General features: G+C 46.1%; 1 protein-coding gene across 2 annotated transcripts; it reads left to right on the forward strand.

Moving 5' to 3' along the window:
• The first annotated feature begins 1701 nt into the window (after positions 1 to 1701).
• Positions 1702 to 18378, forward strand: LOC311195780 (transmembrane protein 182-like). Of its 2 annotated transcripts, none has more exons than XM_084269207.1 (5): positions 1702 to 1976; positions 4799 to 4919; positions 6518 to 6616; positions 9567 to 9704; positions 17530 to 18378. In XM_084269207.1, the coding sequence occupies exons 1-5, from the start codon at positions 1824 to 1826 to the stop codon at positions 17757 to 17759; spliced, it is 741 nt and encodes a 246-aa protein (XP_084125333.1). In that variant the 5' UTR covers positions 1702 to 1823; the 3' UTR covers positions 17760 to 18378. The 2 variants fall into 2 exon arrangements, with proteins under 2 accessions (XP_084125333.1, XP_084125334.1); XM_084269208.1 differs by having other exon boundaries at positions 4802 to 4919.
• The last annotated feature ends 671 nt before the right edge of the window (positions 18379 to 19049 follow it).

Raw genomic sequence — 19049 nt, forward strand, 5'->3', positions numbered from 1 at the left:
GACCAACCAAGAGGTAAACCTAACTTTGGAGTCCACCTGTTGCCCCTGTCCTTCAGCTCCTTGTTGCCTTGCTCACCCACCACCTACTCCACCATGCCAGATACACCACCATCCTCTGCCCTCCTTATGGTCTTGCACCTCACAGTCCCACTTTAACTAATGGGGCTGTGGATGAGTTTCACCCTTGCATGATGACAAGTCTCCAGCCCATCCCACCTTTCCTTCCTCCACATGTCAGTGCAGGGGCTCCTCAGTGCAGGGACCTCTTTCCTGGATCCTATCAGATGCTCGTGTGCTCTTGGTCAGGTTAAACAAACAGCAGCTCTGCCACTTTAAGAAAGAATAATACAGAGGATAGAATAAATTATTATAATTTAAATTCTATTGCGCTCATAGAAGAAGAATGAGCACATCCATCAGTCCATATGCCTCAGCAGTTGGCTAGAAACGTAGTCAAGATTTTACCCAACTCTCTCCAGTTTCCCTAACCAGTGTGCAGTTTCTCTGCAATACCCATATGTGCCCAGTTAACTTTAACTATAACATTGATTCAGAAATTAATTTGGCAACACAAAACCCTGTAGGATAAGGAAGTCAACATCCTCATCTCTGCCCCTTTTTCGAACAGGGCATGACTTAGGCTAAGGTTGGAAAATCAGAACTTGAATTTTCCCAGTAATTTAGATTTCCTCTCATAGGCTCCTAGCGTGTCACAGGAATACGGTTATTGCCCTACAGAAATTATAATTTTCCTAGTCTGGCATCCTGTTCCTGGCAGTGATCTGCAGCAGATGCTCCAGCAGAAGACAAAAACACTAGGAACCAAATGGCGATGAAATTCCATGCAGGAATGTCCTCTTCCCCATGAGACACTTCTTCCAGAGCAGGTTTGGGCAGTGGGAGGGTGACGGATGCTATCTACTCTGTGGTATGAGAAAGAACATCCTGTTGCAACTGCATAGTAAGATGCCCTAGGTGTATGGGTATGTACACCTGATTTTAGTGCTCATTGTCTAGGTAGATATGAACTCACCTGATTTATGTCTTGTGAGAGGTGTCCCTGCCCATGGCAGAGGGGTGTGGAACTTCGTGATCTTTAAGGTCCCTTCTATCCATTCTATGATTCTCTGAAATGTGTTTGTATCACTTCTGAGAGCAGCAAGATTTTAAGAGATGTCACCAGTGTTTTAACATTGCCTATTTAGTCTCTGGGGTTACTTCGTGTGAAAGCCAGAGTCTTCAGAGGCTGGAGGAGCTGATGTAGATGCGTATTGCAGAAGCATCATGTCTACACTGCAGGAGGATGCAGCTAAAGGTATCTCACAGCAATGGCTGCAGGAGCTGCACACTCTATGGCACAGTAAAGACCATCGGGGTCAGACCTGCACAGCCTCTCTGCCCACCTCAGACACAAGCAGGGTTTTACACACTCCCTGTTGTCTGGGGCAGTTCTGCACTGTACCCACTGGTGTGACCTACAGACGCTGCCGGGGCCAAGGGCTCTCTGCTCCACTCTTCTGAAGCAAACAGCCACGTGTGTGTTTGGAAACCATCCTGCTCTGTCTCCATAGCCATTTGTCATGTTCCCTAATGCCACAGCTGTTTGGTTACGCCAGGTCATCTGCTTTTATTAGTCCTGTTCCCACCACCCACTGAAACTCACACCAGCCAGGAGGACACTCTTCTCCGTGCCCAAAAATAGCCCTTCTCTTGTCCCCTTCTTCCAGTGACCCTGGAAACTCCGGTGTTTTTCTTCTGAGTCTTTTTTCAGATTTTCTTTGGAATCTTCTCTGCTTTCCAGTTCCTCTGCCCACTGCTGCTCCATGAAGGCTGGAGTAGCTGCTCTGGCCGCCGGGATCCTCGGTGGCACCGGCGTGTTGCTCTTTCTCATCGCTTTCGGGACGGATTACTGGCTTCTCGCTACAGAGACCTGCGGCATCTTCCAGGATGGGAATAGCACTCTGCAGCCTGGGGAGGTAAACTCTGAAACCTTGACTTGCCTTGGGAGGGAAAGGGCTGATGTGGTTAAACAACTTGTTCTAAAGCAAAAACAAGTACTTTTAATTTGGGTGCCGGCAGCTTTACATCTGTGACAGTGTTTGTGCTCGGTGAGAGTGACCTGCTAATGTAAAACCTCAGCCTGAGCTAAGTTTAAACTCCAGATCAGCTTTTCCATAGTATCCAGTGTTTTGATTGAAGCATATCTAGGAAAACGTTGAGACAGCACCTCTGTAATCTGGCAGATATAACAAGAATCACCAGATTGGAAAAGACCTTTGAGGTCATCGAGTCCAAGCAGGAATATTAGGGAATGAAAGGCAAAGCCGTAAGAGCTTTGCTTGTTGGCAGCATTTGCCTCTAAAGACAAAAGATATCTCCTGATATTTGCCATTGGAAGATTTCTGCCTCAGCATTTTCTTCATTAAAAAGATAAGGTCAGATTTTAAAGTATTGGGCCTGGCAATCATTTATGTCTGAGGCAATATGACAGCTGCTCTGACTGGAAACAAAAGCGAACCTCGGGCACAGAGCATAGACAACAAGAACTCCAGCCCATCTAACAAGAAGAGGCCTATATATTTTAAAATTAAGATTTATATAGAGGTTTAGTTAGCAGAAAATACAGTTTTTTGAAGGACACCACGGTATCTTAGTGCTAACTGCTGGTATCACTCATCCATAGATCCCTTCGAAGGTTTACTTGAGTCATGCTTGCTGGTGTCTAACTCATCAATGAAATAACCACCAGATCAGTTCCTCGAGCCATCCCCTCTTCAAAAATGGTTTTTGTGCTGATCAATGTGTGGTTTCAATAGCAAAATGACAGGAAGACCCTTGCTGTGTGCCGACTTTTTGTTACTTCAAAGTTCAATCCAATTAGATTTGATCCTTTAATTTTTTTATCCCCCCAGTGCGGTGAGTCACGCCGGGGAAGCGTCACGACACCGTCAAGGAGTATTTGCTTTCATTTCAGAATCCTATAATCAAATGTAGGGCACTGTTTGCTTGAGTCGTGTTTCCAAATTACTTTATTGGGGGGGGATGGGGGTGGAAGTTAAGATAGGAAAACTGCCTGGCAGAAGATGCTGCCCTTGCACAGTAAAGCCCTGGAGATGACAGAGTCATGGACAGAGGAGCATAGAGGAGTGTTGCTCAGTTTTTGTGTACTTGGAAAATGACAGTGTTAATTGTTCCTGAATTTTGTTTGTGCTGTTGTCTTTGAAAGTGGAGGGAGCAGAGATGTGGCACGGTGTGACGTGAATAAGCATCCCAAACGTTTAAGATGTGCTCTTGGCCAAGTGTTTGGGTGCCTGTCACTGAGGCAGAGAGACTTCAAAAGCGCCAGGCAGAAATAAGAACTGCTCTTACTCTTTCCTCTGAGCTGTTTTATTTCTATTTCAGGCACCGTTTCTATTATTTCTATTTCAGTTACTGGTTGTGTACCACAGACTGTCTTTTTACCTTCCCTGCCCTTTCTTAAACTGGCAAATCCTGTCCCTTACAGATAAGGATGGGCTCGAGTAGCTGCCAAACAGCGATTAAATGTGCTGTAGACGCACTAAATCAGCAGCCACCCAGCTGATGAAGTTTGAGGGCTGCATGTTACCATTGTCATAGTTAGTATTTTACCCTGAAAGGAAAAGGAGAATCCAATCAGAGCTCTGGAAGCTGTTATAACTTGGTGCATCAAAACCCTGGGGTGAGGGAGGTATCTTCTCGCAGCTCCCCACTGAGTCCTGTCTCCTTCCTTGAGTTCACTCTGCATGAAGTTTCTCCATAGTGTAATGTCATCTTGTAGCAGTCATGTCTCCTTTGCCAAACTTCATGTGATAAAGATAAAATCAATTTTTTGGCTCTAATTTTAATTAGCTTTTTGGTAAATATTCTGTGACTCAACTTTAGCACATCCTCCCTTCTGGAAAGACCCAAACCTTGTGCTTGCAGGTCTGGTCTGGGGTTGAAGTAGAATCACAAAAAAGTTAAAAAAAGTCCATGTCCTTATTGTGGCCTGTGAGAAGACTGGTGTGGGCAGAGTAGTTTGTGTCTCCTGTAAGTTTAGTGTAACTTCTGCTGGCCGAGAGAGAGAGAGAGAAGGAAACCTTTGGTCTGGTGATTGGAAGACTGTTACTGGGAACGCTAGAATCTTAGACCAGTCTGGGTTGGAAGGGACCCCAAGGATCACACAGCTCCAACCCCCTGCCACAGGCAGGGACACCAACCTCCAGGCCTGGAGCTACACAAGGTTGCCCAGGGCCCCATCCAACCTGGCCTTGAACACCCCCAGGGACGGGGCATCCACTACCTCTCTGGGCATGATGTTGGATGTCTTGTGGGGTTAAGCCAGACCTTACACGTATCCCACAGAGTAGCAAGGATATCTGAACTATTGCACTGGGTCACACCTAAAATTGCCTAATTGGTAATCAACTTGCTTCCTACCAGTTCCAACTGCGATGACATTTACTGAAGTGCTTAAGAAGTAGGCTAGGCCTGGAAAGCTCTGCTCTTCCTGCCCAGCTCTGGCACTCAGGTGTTTAGAGATGTCAGAGAAAGAAGTTGTTTTGGGAAGGTCTGTGGGAAGATTGGGCATCAGAACAATTTGTAGCTGTGATACGGTGCGAAGTCCAGGGCAGCAGCCACCTCTGCATTCCCCAACCCCTCCAAAGCCAACTCCAACAACAACAAACAAAAACTCCCAACGAAACATGAAAGCAGCAACTCCCTAAGCAAACAAATTCACACTTCCCACCTCCTGACCACGACCATCCCTGTGTCAGCTTGTGTTTTCATTCCTCAGCAGGCTGAAACACCCACAGAGGTCAGGAAGGAGATCCTCACTTTCCATCATGAGGGCTTCTTCTGGCGGTGCTGGTTCTTTGGCGAAGGCCACCCAGAGACCATCTGGACCTTCTGGTACAGTGAGTATGATGCCATCATATCCACCACGTTCACTCACAGTTTGAAGTACAGGGATGAAGAGAATGTGGCCTTTATTTTAGGGTTTTTTTACATTCTCATTCTCATCCTTGTCATCTCTATCAGAACCAATCTCAGCTCACCTTTCTTCATTCTTTTTGACTCAGATCTTTCCACAGAAATGTAGGAATCTCTTGATGCCATTTAACATGGCACTTGGTGCCATTTACGGACTGGTGGCTTCAACCTGCAAGGACAACTCTTCCCACACACCTCTAGCTACCTGTGCTCAGCTAAGGTCCTATAAGCTTGATCCCACACCTTTCCTGGCCATTAGCACTGCTTTTCTGTCAGTGTTTTCAGCCGTGGCATGCTGAGCCTGCCTGCCTCCCATCAATTCCAGCGTGGGTTAGGATGGATGCACACATGGGTGGTCTCACTGGGTGCTCAGGACCTCTAGCAGTGGGCACTGATGGACCATGCAGAGCTGTAACCACACATGTTTATGCTCTTAAGCACACAAGACCTTTATTTTAAGATCCTGCCTTACTTTCTGAGGTCTGAAATGACATTTAGGAATAAACAGACGCACACAAAATATTTTTAATAGCTTTTTTCCTGAAAGCAAATTCACTCCTCAAAAAATTGCAGGAGAAGGTGAAACCTGTTCAGAGACACCTGTTGGTGCTGGCTGGAACAGTTCCTGCCACCGTCCAACTCAGCGACCTCGGATTTTTCACACAGGAATATTTTGATAAAGGACAGGCTCAAGAGAGGGAGTTGGCTATCTAATTGCATTAGGTGGAAATACATGACATAATAGAATGTTACCTGGAGTAAAGTGACTCTTTTTGATAACTGGCAAATTTGTATTACTTCTTTAGGTATTTATTATAATAGGATTGATCATGGCAAATTAATTTGCTGCTCTCATGGATGTAATAATTAATTCAATAGGTATTCCATAGTCAATTTAGCATGAACTAATGTCCACCTATTATAAAGTGTTCCTTTGAGCTGGGGAACATATTTAAATAAGTGGCCAGCCATTAATTAATTCATTTAACATTCACTCTATTACCGTTAATCATGATAAGCCTCAGTGGTATTAATATTGATGGGGCACTGCCATTCTAATAGTGCTTTCCCTTCTCACAAACTGGAGGTCTTGTAAGGCTGCTGGTCCTGGTACCCAGATACCTCTGCCCCTGCCAGGTGGTCTGAACATGTTTTCTAGAGGAAAACAGCGATGGGATTATTTACACTGATTTCGGTCGCTCTGTCTTCCATGATTTATGTCCACCCCCAACTCAGGTTATGCAGATGAGATGTACAGGGAGCAGTCTCAGGTCCTGTTATATCTCTTCTCTCCCATCATTCTTTTGCTGTTTCCTTTTCTCTTTCCAACCAGGATTTACTATCCTCCTTTACTCCCCAGCCTTCAGATTTCAGTGAGAGCCATGTAGGTTTTGCTGAACGGAATGTGGCCACTTGAACGCTACATGCTGGGGTTTTGCAGAAAATAAACACACACATGGATTTCTATTTACATATTTATCTATTTATTTACTTCTTTGTTTATTTTGTGGCTTTTTTTCAGCCAGCCAAGCACACCCCAAGTTCTGCATGCATGGCTACCTCTTCCCCATGCCCATCGCTCTCGGACCTTTCCCCCATCCTTCCTACGACACGACTGCAGGTGGGTTTCTTTCCTGCTCCCTCAGCAGCTCCTTTCCTGAGTGATCAGGCAGAGATTTGTGATGTGTGTGTGTGTCGGTGCCGTGGTTCTCCCATTGTAAATGCATGTGATCAGGTGTGCCCAAGACTTTTGGAAAGCTTTTTACAAAATGACCTGTCTTAGTTGACTGCCCCTGTCCACGAGCACGTTAAGATGTTCTCCTGTGTGTTCCCTCCTCCAGAGCCAGCTGTGCTTAGCCATGAGTTGTCTGGGTGCTCAGTGCTTGCTCCTATGAGCAAGGGAGGATGTATGCTTGATGTAATGCTTGATCCATTGTATGGGATGCAGGGGGAAATGGCCAGCTCCTTTTCAGTGGTCTGTGGAGACAGGATAAGGGCCAATGGCTGCAAGATGGAGCATAACAAGTTCCACACCAACATGTGGAAGAACTTTTACACAGTGAGGGTGAGGGAGCCCTGGGACAGGCTGCCCAGGGGGTGTGGAGTCTCCTTCTCTGGAGAGATTCCAGACCTGTCTGGACACCGACCTGTGCGACCTGTCCTAGGGACCCTGCTTTGGCAGGGGGTTGGACCCGATGGGCTCTGAAGGTCCCTTCCAACCCCTACGATTCTGTGATTCTCTTTCTTCTCCCACCTTCTTGCTCACTTGGAGGCGTTTGGAAGCAAAGGGCTTCAACCCCATGGCCAAACCCAGCAGGCAAGCAAGCAAAATAATTTCTCCTGGGGTGCAGGCTTGTGGCAGCCCAGTGCTGACTTGTTTCCAGAGTCTGGCTTCCTGGGAGAGCTCTAGTCTTGATCTGTTGCAAGACAAAATAAACAAACACTGGAAAATCAGTTAAAGACCAAATTGTTAGAAGATCCATGTAAGTGACTGGCTTATTTTTAATGCACTGAAAATGACACAGTTGGAGAGCTCTCCTTTCAACTGGTTCCCTTTTTATTTATGTTTCTCTGTATTTTCGGAGTTCTTTAATGAATCAGCTGCTGTTAGGAATTTTAATTTGCTAAATTGGTGGCAGCAGCTAGAATTAATTCAATGATCTTTTTTGAAATGAATTGATTTCTTTAAATAGTGTACATCACTCTGCGTTGCCTCCGGGGATCCGGGGCAGGCGTACTGCACAAACAAACATCTTGACCTTTTCCTTAGCCTTTAGCAGTACCTTTTAAAAAATTTTTATTTTATTTTTTTCTTATGAGAAATTAATTTATAAAAAAATAATAAAATAAATTGCCAGTAGGAGAATGCATGGGGGGAGCAGGCAGTTTCTTTTGCTGTACTGTGCAGGATTCCTGCCTCAGGGAACATGCTGGAGTGTCAAATGGATATGGGGGGGACCTGTGGATGCTAAAAGGAGGAGCCCGTTGCAGGCTGTGTGAGGCAAACAAGAGGGTTAAGCGATGGGATTTTTCAGCTTAGGAGAGGCAGGCATGACGTGTAGTTTCTGAATGATCTTGCTGATAAACACACTATTTTTTTCTGTACTAAATAAAGGGGCCTGGAGGCATCTGTCCCTGCCTGTCAGCCCTTGCTATGTAACCCTCTCCAGCTGCCTCTCCGAAATTCCCCTTGGGATGGGAGGGTGACAGGGATGGGCTCAGTGCAGGGGCTTCATCCCGGGGAGGGGCTGTGCCTGGAGGCTCCAGCACCCACCCTGCTATGATCCTCAGGGAGATGAGGATGTCCCAGCACCCACATTTTGGGCAGCGGGAGCACTGGGGTGCCTGTGCTGCACCAACCCCTCTGCAAGGCATTCAGACCTCTGCGGAGAGCGGGCGCTTCTGTCATTAAGGTTCATTTTATTTCACACCAGTCCATCCTCATATGCAAATGATGACAAAACAGGAGGCTGGCCAAGAAAGAGGGGTCCTCCAGCTATTACCTGCTCCGGAGATAATTCTGCCTTATCTGCATCCTCTTAGCCTCCCCCAGAGAAACGGGTGACGGGAGGTTAAACATGAAAATGAATTCTGTGGTTTTGGAGAGTTCAAGATACTTATCTCTCCCTAAGTGGCTCTCCTGACAAAATGGTTTCAAATGAGTAAAACGCATCTTCTCTGTATCATTTTTCTTTCAAGTGTGAATCATTTCAGCATTACCCACTTGCTCGTGCCCAGCTTAAATCTCTTTAACTAGCACTTCTGAAAAACAACAGGCAGAGCGTGGTGCAATGAAGGGGGATCAGATAAACCAGGGGAATGGGGTAGAAGAGGGTGCCTGGCTGAAGACCACCACCCTTGGCCAAGCTTTAAGGCAGTGGCTGGATGAGACTTGGCTACCAGGAGACTGAAATCAGTGGGCTATGTCCCACGCTGTGGGGTGGAATGGGGTGGACGCAAGCTGGCTTGGCTCTGGCTGGCACGATTGCATGAAGTCACAGCTACACCCTCCCCCCTCGCCGCTGGTTTGGTGGATGAAGAGGCAGCTGTGCTTTGCCCTGTGCTCTTACTTGGAGTCAAGCGAGGCCATTAATGGGGGAAATCATGAGCTCCTGTTTTCCCCGCAATCCTGCTAACAAAAAACGCCTTTATTTTAAACCAGGAACCTGGCACCTTCTGTAAGTGTTAATTAAAATGGAACAAAGATGTGGTCTGATTCCATCTCTCCAAATTTTCCTATTTACTTTCCTTTCTTGCCAAGCTACTCCATCCCCCACGGGCGCAGCTAAGCACGGTGTCCTTTACTCTCACCCCCCTTTTGTGGTGTACTTCCCTGGCAAGCCCTCCCCAACCCTAGTACTCATTCCAATCCCATTATGTAGGGCGTGACATTCAACCTGATCTTGCATCAGTTCCAGGCACGTTGCACCCATGCTGGAGCTCTGGCTCTGCTGAACGCAAGTAGCGTTACAGGTCATCGCTCCCAAAACAGGAGTTAAGCCTGGGCTGAAGAAAACCGCTCTTCCTCTCCTTTCCCCCTGACTTTACTCTCTTGTTTTTTCCCCATGCAGTGTACAGAGGCTTCTGGACGGCATTCATCATGCTGGCTGTCGTGGCTGGGCTAGTGGGGGGGCTGCTGCTGGTGTGTGGTGTGCCCTTCGTCAGCCCCCGGGCCTACAAAATTGGAGGTGGATTCCTCCTCGCCTCGGGTAAGCGGCGGTAACGGGATACGGCCGGGGCAGGAACGCAGCAGCCGTGCCCAGCTTCGTGCAGGGGGAGAGGAGGCAGCCGGGGATGAGACGCTGCTGGGAGGGGGGGTGATGTGGGGACTCTGATGGGAGCTGCACTGACTCCAAGCTAATGATTTCCCTTTTAAACCTCTGTGCTCAGCCAAGCTTTAGCCAAGCCCTTAGTCCTAGGGAGGCTGGGGTTGGGAAAAAATACCTTTCCCTTTCCCCCCTCCTCTTTCTCCTTCTCTGTGCAACCCAGAGAAGCAGAGCCTTTTATTTTAGTAAAGTCCATGGCTGCATTAACCCTGGGCAGCAATCAGCTACGCTCTGTTCCCCAAAGTCAGCCTGTGCATTCGGGCCTTTCCTGCCTCTGTTGTTAACATCTGGTAGAGCTGGAAACCCACTGAGCGATGAAAGGCATACCCAGTGATGCAAAATGGGAGGGCTGGCTTAATAAAACCTGAAAAGATGAAGTGGTGGCACAGCAGGAAAATGAATTAAAAATAGGCATTTATTCATTATTCCCACTACCATTACAAATGATTCCACTGAATTATCGCTCGGGCTTTTTCCCTTTCTGTATCTGAGGAGGAATAAGTGGCTTAACCAGTGGAAATACTTAATTTATAACAGGGACTCAAACTCAGGGAGAAGGTTTTTTGCGAGTCAAGCAGCTGAAGGCTGGAGCTCAGCTGAACCAAGGAAAGATTTTCATAAGGAAGTCAGGCCTCTCTCTAGAAACCCACTGCTTAGTTATGGATCCTGCACCAGGTCCTGCTTCCTCAGACACATCGGGAAGCAAACATAGTGTCTTTGCTCCCCCAGTTTGGGCTTTGAGTGTGCCCAAGTTCTTTGGGGCTGAAAACATTCATAGAGTCATGGAATGTGTTAGGTTGGAGTCCTACCATCACCCCTCATCTTATTGCTCCATGCCCTCATGAACAGTTCCTCCCCAGCTTTCTTATAGGCACCTTTCAGGGACTGGAAGGCCACTACTTATAATGGCCTTATACCCCTGGAGCCTTCGCTTTTCGAGGCTGAACAAGCCCAACTCTCCCAGCCTATCTTCATGAACATTCATTCATGAACTTATTTATCAAGAAAGGTCCCAACACTGACCTGGAGGAATTCCACCTAAACACCTCTCAATCTCACCATGCCCTGCTGTTATGACCTCTTACTCTTTCCCCCTGTCATTTAGCTCCCTATCCGTTTTATAGCTCCTCTCCCAACCTGTGTCTCCTCTAGATGTACTAATAATTAACTGTGAGACACCATCTGAGCTGCTTGTTAAAACAAAGCTGAGATGACATACCTATTTGTCTAAAAAAACCTGGGAGGCACCGAATCCATGTGGTCCTACCTGCCTCTGCTAATTCCCTGTGTGTTTTGTCTGGTTATCCATTTGCCTCTAGGTCTTTAGTTACTGAAGTGAGGGCAGCAAACCTGTGGGTATCTGCTTGTCTCTCATATGGTTTAATAAATGCTTAGTTGGGCTGAGTTATTCCAAAAGTGAATTTCATGAGGTTTTGCACACAGGGATTTCATTTGGGAATGTCAGATGTCTTGCTGTCAGATCTCCATCGGGTACCAATGCCTCCTACAGAGTAGCATTAGCCACTTGACTTGCACGTGCATTGAAGTCATCTCTTCCTGTGAAACTAGGGCTGAATATTTGAATCCTCTCAGATGTGACACCCTGGCTGCCTCAGTTAAAGTTCTTGTTCTTCAAAATGCTCAACTTTCAGCCCAAAAGGAAAAACCAAGATCGATCATTTTCTGACACTGGCCAGATAAAATATCACACCAAAAAGAGTGTCAAGTAATATTGAATCACTGTATTCCATTTTTGCCATTGTTTTAGCACTTTATTTGACTACTTCTTGATTAAAAGGCTGGGGCATAGAATGTGACACTTTTTAGAGGAGCTGATTATGCATCACATAAACCTCTTGGCATCAGATGAAGATGCTGCTGTTTAAATCGAAGTTTGTATTAAAGCAGCTTCAATCTGAACAGCAATCACTGTTATTAACTGTCATTAGGAGGAACAAGTTCAGCTGGAAGATAACTCCTGCTAAATTTTCAATCGAAACGATAACTGGGAGATTGCAGCATTCCTTCAGCATTTTCAGCAAAGTTTCCTCAGTTTCAGCTGCTCCTTTTTTTCCCCCTTCTTTTCAGGGAAGGTATCTTCCCGGCACTGGCTTCCTGATGAGTTCAGGATGCATCTTTCCATGGTTATTTTTGTGCCATCCCTTCTAAAAATATTTTGCTTGATTGTGCTAAGTGATAGGAACAATAGATTTAACACAGCTTCTATCCCTGGCCGTCCCTTTCCTTCAGATAGCGGGATGTGGAGAGACGGCACAGGAGAAAGCGCGGCTTGTCTTCTAATCATGGCCTGCAGGTCACTGTTAATTAACCTCCCTTGCAGAAATGATCTCTCCTTGAGGAAGTGTGAAAATGCTGGCAATTTGTAGAGTAGGAACGTGGTCTGGCAGTTGGATGGTGAGAGGGGGGCACCACGGCTGCAAGATGCCCTGGCATCCCAGGGTATCATTCAGTCCATAAATTCCCTCTGCCCCTTTCGGTTAATCATTGCAAAATGATGTAACATTTGCCACCAAAAGACTCTATATTATTGGAGCAAATGCACTCCCAAGAGCGTTTATGGATAGCCAGCCTGATCTTGGGGAGTTACGTGTGCCACTCTGTTGCCTGGGGAATTCAGCTGTCACTCAATTAGATCCCTTTGGGCTTCCTTTCCAAGATGCCTTCTATTTGTTATGCTTTCAAGAGGACACATCCCTCTGCCAGCTGCCCTAACAAATGCAGTGGGGTGTGGGTAGTGTTTCCAAGACCCCTTTCAAGGGACTGGAGCCATCCCCCTTGATTCCATCAGCTGGGTGACTTGGGAAATACAGCTGGAGCCCACCTGACAATTGCTGCAGGTTGTCTTTGCACATCTTGTGCCCCAGCTGAGTAGGTATCCTTGCCACCCTGCTCCCTACAGCGCCCAAATTACATGAGCAGATAGCCAGAGTGCTCCTTCCCTTCCAACATCTGCTGGCTCAGACTTAGCGTCGGTGCTCAGGAAGGGGAGACAGATACTGCCTGGTAAATAATGGTCCCCTTGTTTCACCAGTCAGATGACAATATGATTAATTATCCCTACAATGGCACTGAGGGGGATGGGTGAATGCTGTGCTGCACCTTCTGGGGAATGTTTGAGTTGCTGAGATAACTTTGATGGTGCTCCTCAGTTTTTGGTGCTTGTGCTCCTCAGTTTTCTGTTCTTGTGCTCTTCAGTTTCCATTTCCCTTGGGCACTTCAGTGACCCAGCCTAGGAGGGTGCACACGCTTCATGCAGACCCAGGGTGCTCACTGGGCTTGCTGTGCTGCCCTAAGACATTTGGACCAGCTGCATAGCTGTAGGCTGAAGTGGAAAAATGACCTGGTGGCCTGGTCTGGGGTGAGGAGGCTGCTCTGGAGGGACTGGATGGGCAAAGCCTGAATGTGTGGTGAGTTTTCAAAGCAAGCAATGAGGATGTGTGTCCCAGGTAATGTTAAACAACCTGGAGAGGAGCTCGTTGTCAGCTCACCTTTCACTGGAAAGTACAGATAAGTGATGAACCGTGTGCAGTCCACACTTGTCCCCAGCCACTGTAGTCTCAGTGCTGTCTCTCCAGCATCCCCATTTGTGTGACATGCATAGAGCTGCTCACACCATCCCGTGGGCCATTTCCTATGGCCAGAGGCAGCACAAAAACTCTCCTGTGCCTTCAGAGCTGTGTTGTGGTCCTGCCAGAGGAGCACAGTGTGTGCTCAGACCAACCTGCCCTTCAGTGGGAGCTGAATGCATTATAAAGAAAGGGCTGCTACACCCCTCCTATGACTAAAAGTGATGAATTAATTTGGTGCTCAGGTGCCTCTTCCCAAATCACATGTTTTTGGCAGCCTCAGGATCCCTTGTTCTGCGAAGGCAGACAGTTCTGGAAATGCAGCTGAAGGTCACTCCTCCTCTTCCTCGCAATTAACATCCTTAAGAGGCAACTAGTGAGAAAGGCGAAGGAGTCAAAGTTCATTCTTCCTGTAATTAGCAGATTACATGAAAGTTCAGCAGCTTCCACAGGATAAGAGTTAAAGATTGAGTTCACTCACCTGTCCCTACAATTAGCAGCTATAAAGGTGTCACAAGGATATAAAGAGAGTGAAAGAAAAAAGCCTGACTCCAATTTACCCACAAGGAAGGCGCAGCTCTCCTGGGAGGCGGGGACAGAGCGATGGGGTTTGTTGTCCTACAGTTAGCAGTGTATGCAGGAGAAAGATTTAATACCCCACTTCAATTTTCTTGCAATTAGTCCCTCCCCAGAAGATGCCATTGACCCCATCAGCGTTGAGATGGAGTTTTGCAGTTCATTTTTTTCCTGTGCTATGCCAATGAGCAGAGGCAAAGAGGGAAAAGGGGAGAAAGAAAGAGGTCACTTGGTTAGTTTTTCTGATGGTAGAAGCCACAAGGCTGCTGAGAAGAGCATGGGGGTGGTCTGGTCTGATGAGGTCTTCACTCATACTGACCCAAACCAAACACATGACATGTCTCAGGCACGTGTGCTGATGCCGGGCTAGTTGCTTGGGTAGAAAATGAGATTTTTTTTTTTAGATTTTTTTTTTACTTTGCTGCCCAAGGAGGGAAGAATTCTGTCTCCACATAAAAAGCCATTTGGGGCTGGCAGGACATGAAGATGTTTTGCTGCGTCCGAGACTGGAAGTCCCCAAAAGGAGATAGTAAAGTGGCACTTGTTCCCAGGGTTAAATATCAGAAATAAAATAGCATTTTGACCCAATAATATCAAATGCTTACTTGGACATTTTTTCAGTGAGCTGCCCTTTATGCACTCCCACTGTCCTTTTCTGCCTCCACCTGCCCTTCCAATTCTCTTTCCTCACCAAGGAGATGGTGTAAATCCCGGGGACTCCTCGCCACGCGCCTCTAATTATTCCAGGGATGAAGGCTGCTTAGTTTACATTTTCTTGTCATTTTCCCAGAGTGTGAAAACATTCTTAATTTAGATGCCATGGTCATGTCGTCACCTCCAGTATCTGTTTAATAATAAATCCTTTCACACTGAGACTTGGCGCTCCTCCTGGGGTGAGGGGAGGGACCGTTTCCCCATCCTTCGCTCCTGGCAAGCTCAGGGATGGAGACACTTACTCACGGTGCTTCCCTATACCCTCCTCAGTAAGAACTGGTGGGTTTCAATCTGATATCTTCACTAAATGTAAATTGTCCTGGGACAAGTCAATACAAAATCCCTACTTATTTAAAGAAAAGCAGGAGAATTCAGAATACCACTACTGTACCATGTCCCCTGTCCCACTGGGGCTTCATTTTTATTTGTGTCTCTTACGGAAGGTATTATAAGTTAATGAAATAGAAATTGATCTTTAAAAGAGCACTTTTCAAGGTTCAGTTGCCATCTAATTAATTTAATTTTAAATTACATCAGTAATAAAGACTTAATTGCCTTCTTATCAATACATTGTATTTTGTAAAGGCCATGTGACTATTTAAACATGCAATCGTTTTCTTATAGAGGAATAATTGGTATTTTAATCATACGACTATCATATTAAGTGTAAAATATTTATTTGTGCACTTAATTTCAAGTGGTATCAGAATCTCAATGAAGATGCAAATGTTATAGCAGCTGCTGTTTAACTCCTAGCCTGCCTCTCCAGCAAGCGTAAGGACTTCTCTGTGTCGAGGAGAGCAGCTTCCGATAGCAGCGTGTGGTGATGTGAAGGATGTTCACAGGGTTGCACCAACCTTTGATTATTAAGGTTGAGTTTGTGTTCTTTGGGTATAAGTTTGATGGACGTGGCAGCTTGTGGTGCGTAGCTTCAACTTCTCTGGAAGGCATAGGAGGACTTTGAACCCCTTGTGCCTTCACACCGGTCTTGTTTTTTGCTGAAAGATGAGGGGTTTGTAGCAGCAGAGGATTTTATATCCATCTATACCCATCCTAAGCAGAAACCCAGCTGAACACTGACATGTTTTCTTTGACCAAGGTTTCAGTAGCCACCATCAGTAAGCAGACAAACCAACGTCAAGCTTCACCGGCTCCCGTTGCGTAGCGCGGGACCTGGAGTTTGTAGTGAATGAGCTTCCAGGAAGGATAATTAAATATAGTACATGCTACCTTTGATTTAAAAATTGCAAGGGGAGAAATTAAATCCAGCGGAAGCCACAACATATCCACAGAACTGTGTGGTAACTTGTCAACTAAATTAGTTCTGAATTCGCTTCTCCTATAAAATTATTATAATCTGTGCTGTATTTATTTCATATCTGTGTGCATGTGTGCATATATCTATATGTTATACAGCACCATTTATAAATAGCAAGCTTCTAGCTGTGAATTAGCAAGTTCAGATACTACCAAACTGCTTTCAGATCTGTCATCACAACCTCACTATTCAGTTTTAATATATGTTGACTTTAAAAAGCAACATATATATTCTTTAATGCAATACAGTAAATAATATCAAGGCCACTCTATTTTTTCTCATTCACTCCATACTGGGGAGATGGACCTGCTGCACTCAACCACTATCACTTTGCGTTATGGGGAAAGGGGGTTCCTATTAAGGCACTGAAGCCCCCAAACCCACTGGGGGCTGCGCCAGGTCCAGGAGGTGCCTGTTTGCCACGTGCTTTTCAGATGTGACCAAGCTCTTCCTGCGAACGCTGACCTTTGATGGGTATGCAGCTGGAAATATGAGATCGTGAGGTCTCATGGGAGATCTGCTATTTGGGTCAGAGCATCCTGCAAGGCTTGGGAGGCTCCGAGGAGAGCAGACACTCTCTGAGCGAGATGCTGACCAGCCTTACGTGTGACCTCGGCTCTGCTCCCATCTGGCTCCAGGGGAGGACTTGCCAGTGTTGTGCTATAAAATGACTTTCTAGCCTCATGGTATAGGCTGTTTATTATACTTTTTATTATTCTGCTATTTAGTAGCCCATTTGAGATTAGCATCTCATGGCTATATGTCTTTTCCACTCTATTATGTGTTATTTCTTTCCAAAATAGGATTGTTCATACTCCTCTCCATGTGTGGCAAAGCTCAGTTTCAGGATGGGTAATGCAAGATGCAGGGAGGAACTGCCATGAGCTGCAGCAGCTGCTCTGGTGACTGTGGGCTCTGCTTGCGCTGGCGCTGAGGGTAACAGGTTTGGTACCAGATAATTCTGCTTCCCTTCAGCAGGAATGATCCACGTATCTTTGCATTTCTAGTGGGAAATTGGATCTGAGGCTACTTGGAAGGGTCAAAATAAAAGGGAAAAGTAAGTCTTAGTGTCTCCTCCTCGCTCATCCCAGGAAAATTAAAAATAACTAATTAAAAATTAAAAAGGCAAAACAACCCACCCTCCCCTTCAGGCAGGAATGCAGCATTAGCCCCCCGCTGATCCCAACATGCACATCAGTTGTGTTTGTGATGGTTTCTCCATGGCTGCATCCAGCCATACTGGGGGCTTTGATAGTGCAGGCTCTGGGAGCAGGAGAAGCTGTTGCTCTGGAACCTGGGTGGGAGCTGATAGTGATGGTGTGGGTCTTTCCCACAGCATGTGGGCTTGGCTCTCATGGAATCCTGCAGAGTGATGTCATGGACAGTCATTCTGCAGTGCTAAGCTTTGATGCAAAGGAGGGAAAAGGATGGAAAACCTTTGCATTCCTTTCTCAGTTTTGTTCCTGTGTTTCTTCACCCACAGAGAATGACTTGTCTTTGTCTCTCTTTCCAGGAGGCTTATTTCTCCTGCTCGTAGGTCTCTTTGTGATCTGGAAGGAGTTTGCTGCTGATTTCCAGAAGTACATCCTCCTGGAGAGAAGTGAGAAGTGCATGGACGATGTGCCGGTGCACGTGTATTATGGGTGGTCCTTCATGTTCGCCGCAGCGGGAGTGCCCCTGGTCTTACTTTCTGGACTCCTCTTCTACCTGGTCGGCAGAGACATTATGAAGTCCCAAGAATAAGAGGAGTGTGGAGAAGGCCTTTGAGAACACGGGCAATGCTCCTTGTAAAGAAACACACACGAGTTTTGATCGGGTTTGTAGCTATAATTGTCAGCATAGTGCATGATTACACTCACTTTTAGCTGGAAGCTGGGATGGAGCACTGAGCATCCCACCACTCTCGGTCCAAAACCAGCCCCAGCTGAACAGCCAGCTTCAGCACTTTTACACTTTGGAGAAATTTAGATGTGTCACTGGGTTTTGGAACCCCAAGGAAGAGCCTTTGCCTTGAAAAGCAGCTCCCCCAGCTACCTGCACAGCCCTGCAGCTGTATTCATTTGAACTGGAGTTTTATGGCGTTCCCAGCATCCTTGTTTCTTGTAAAAGGTAATCGAATCTGGCTGTGACGGTGTACACTATAATGTCTATTTCTGAAAAGCAATTAAGGATGATTTTTTTTTTTAGCCAGCTCTAATTGACGTCAAAGGACAACCATTTTAATGGGATGTCGGGAAACGCCAGGAACTTCTTTTCTTTTTTTTTTCCTCTTTCCTTAAAAGCCCTGATTCTGAAGATACAAATGCACCTGGACCTGACCTAACTTCCAATAAGCGAATAAACCCATTTCTGTGGCATGAAACCTAACGTGAATCAATTAGTATTTCTTCCCAGCACCGCATCACCCTACGTTTCGCATTTTCCCTGGGTACAGTGTTGTGGAGATTCACATCCCAAACCTGAAAGATGGTCAGAGTTGGGGGGAAAAGGGAGTGGGAACACCACCAATGATGTTTTTTTAGTTTTGTTTGGTATGGTAAGACACTTGTCAGCCAGCTGAGTGCGGGACCTTGCTGTATTCTGTGGCCACAGTACGAGAAGCAGCTCCAGAAAGACAAACCCTGCACCATTTTGGTATGTGTGAATTCTTGCAGTTGCTTAGGTGTGCCTTGTCTGACAGGTCCCACGTAAATCAAACTCCCTAAAAACACACGCTGTTCTCCCACAAGTCAGAGTTGGTGCTAAATATATAGCTCCCAAGCTTTATGTCACACTATTGACTCAGTGTGGTTAATTAATAATGTAATGTAAATCTCTTCTAGAAAGCAGTATGTGAATGTTTGCTGATGCTCCTCCTAAAATGTTATTCAAGCCTGGTATTTCTTTCCTCGTGGAGCAAGTTCTAATTATTCTTTTACAAGATTCACGGCGTACATGGAGTGAGAAATTGTAATTCCCACATGTAAAGATTAGTTCTTTCATATGAATAGCAGGCTTGGTCTGCAGTTCTTAAGCAAAATTCACACTGTTTTC

This window comes from Gallinula chloropus, assembly GCF_964237585.1.
Source record: "Gallinula chloropus genome assembly, chromosome: 11".
Taxonomy (NCBI): Eukaryota; Metazoa; Chordata; class Aves; order Gruiformes; family Rallidae; genus Gallinula; species Gallinula chloropus.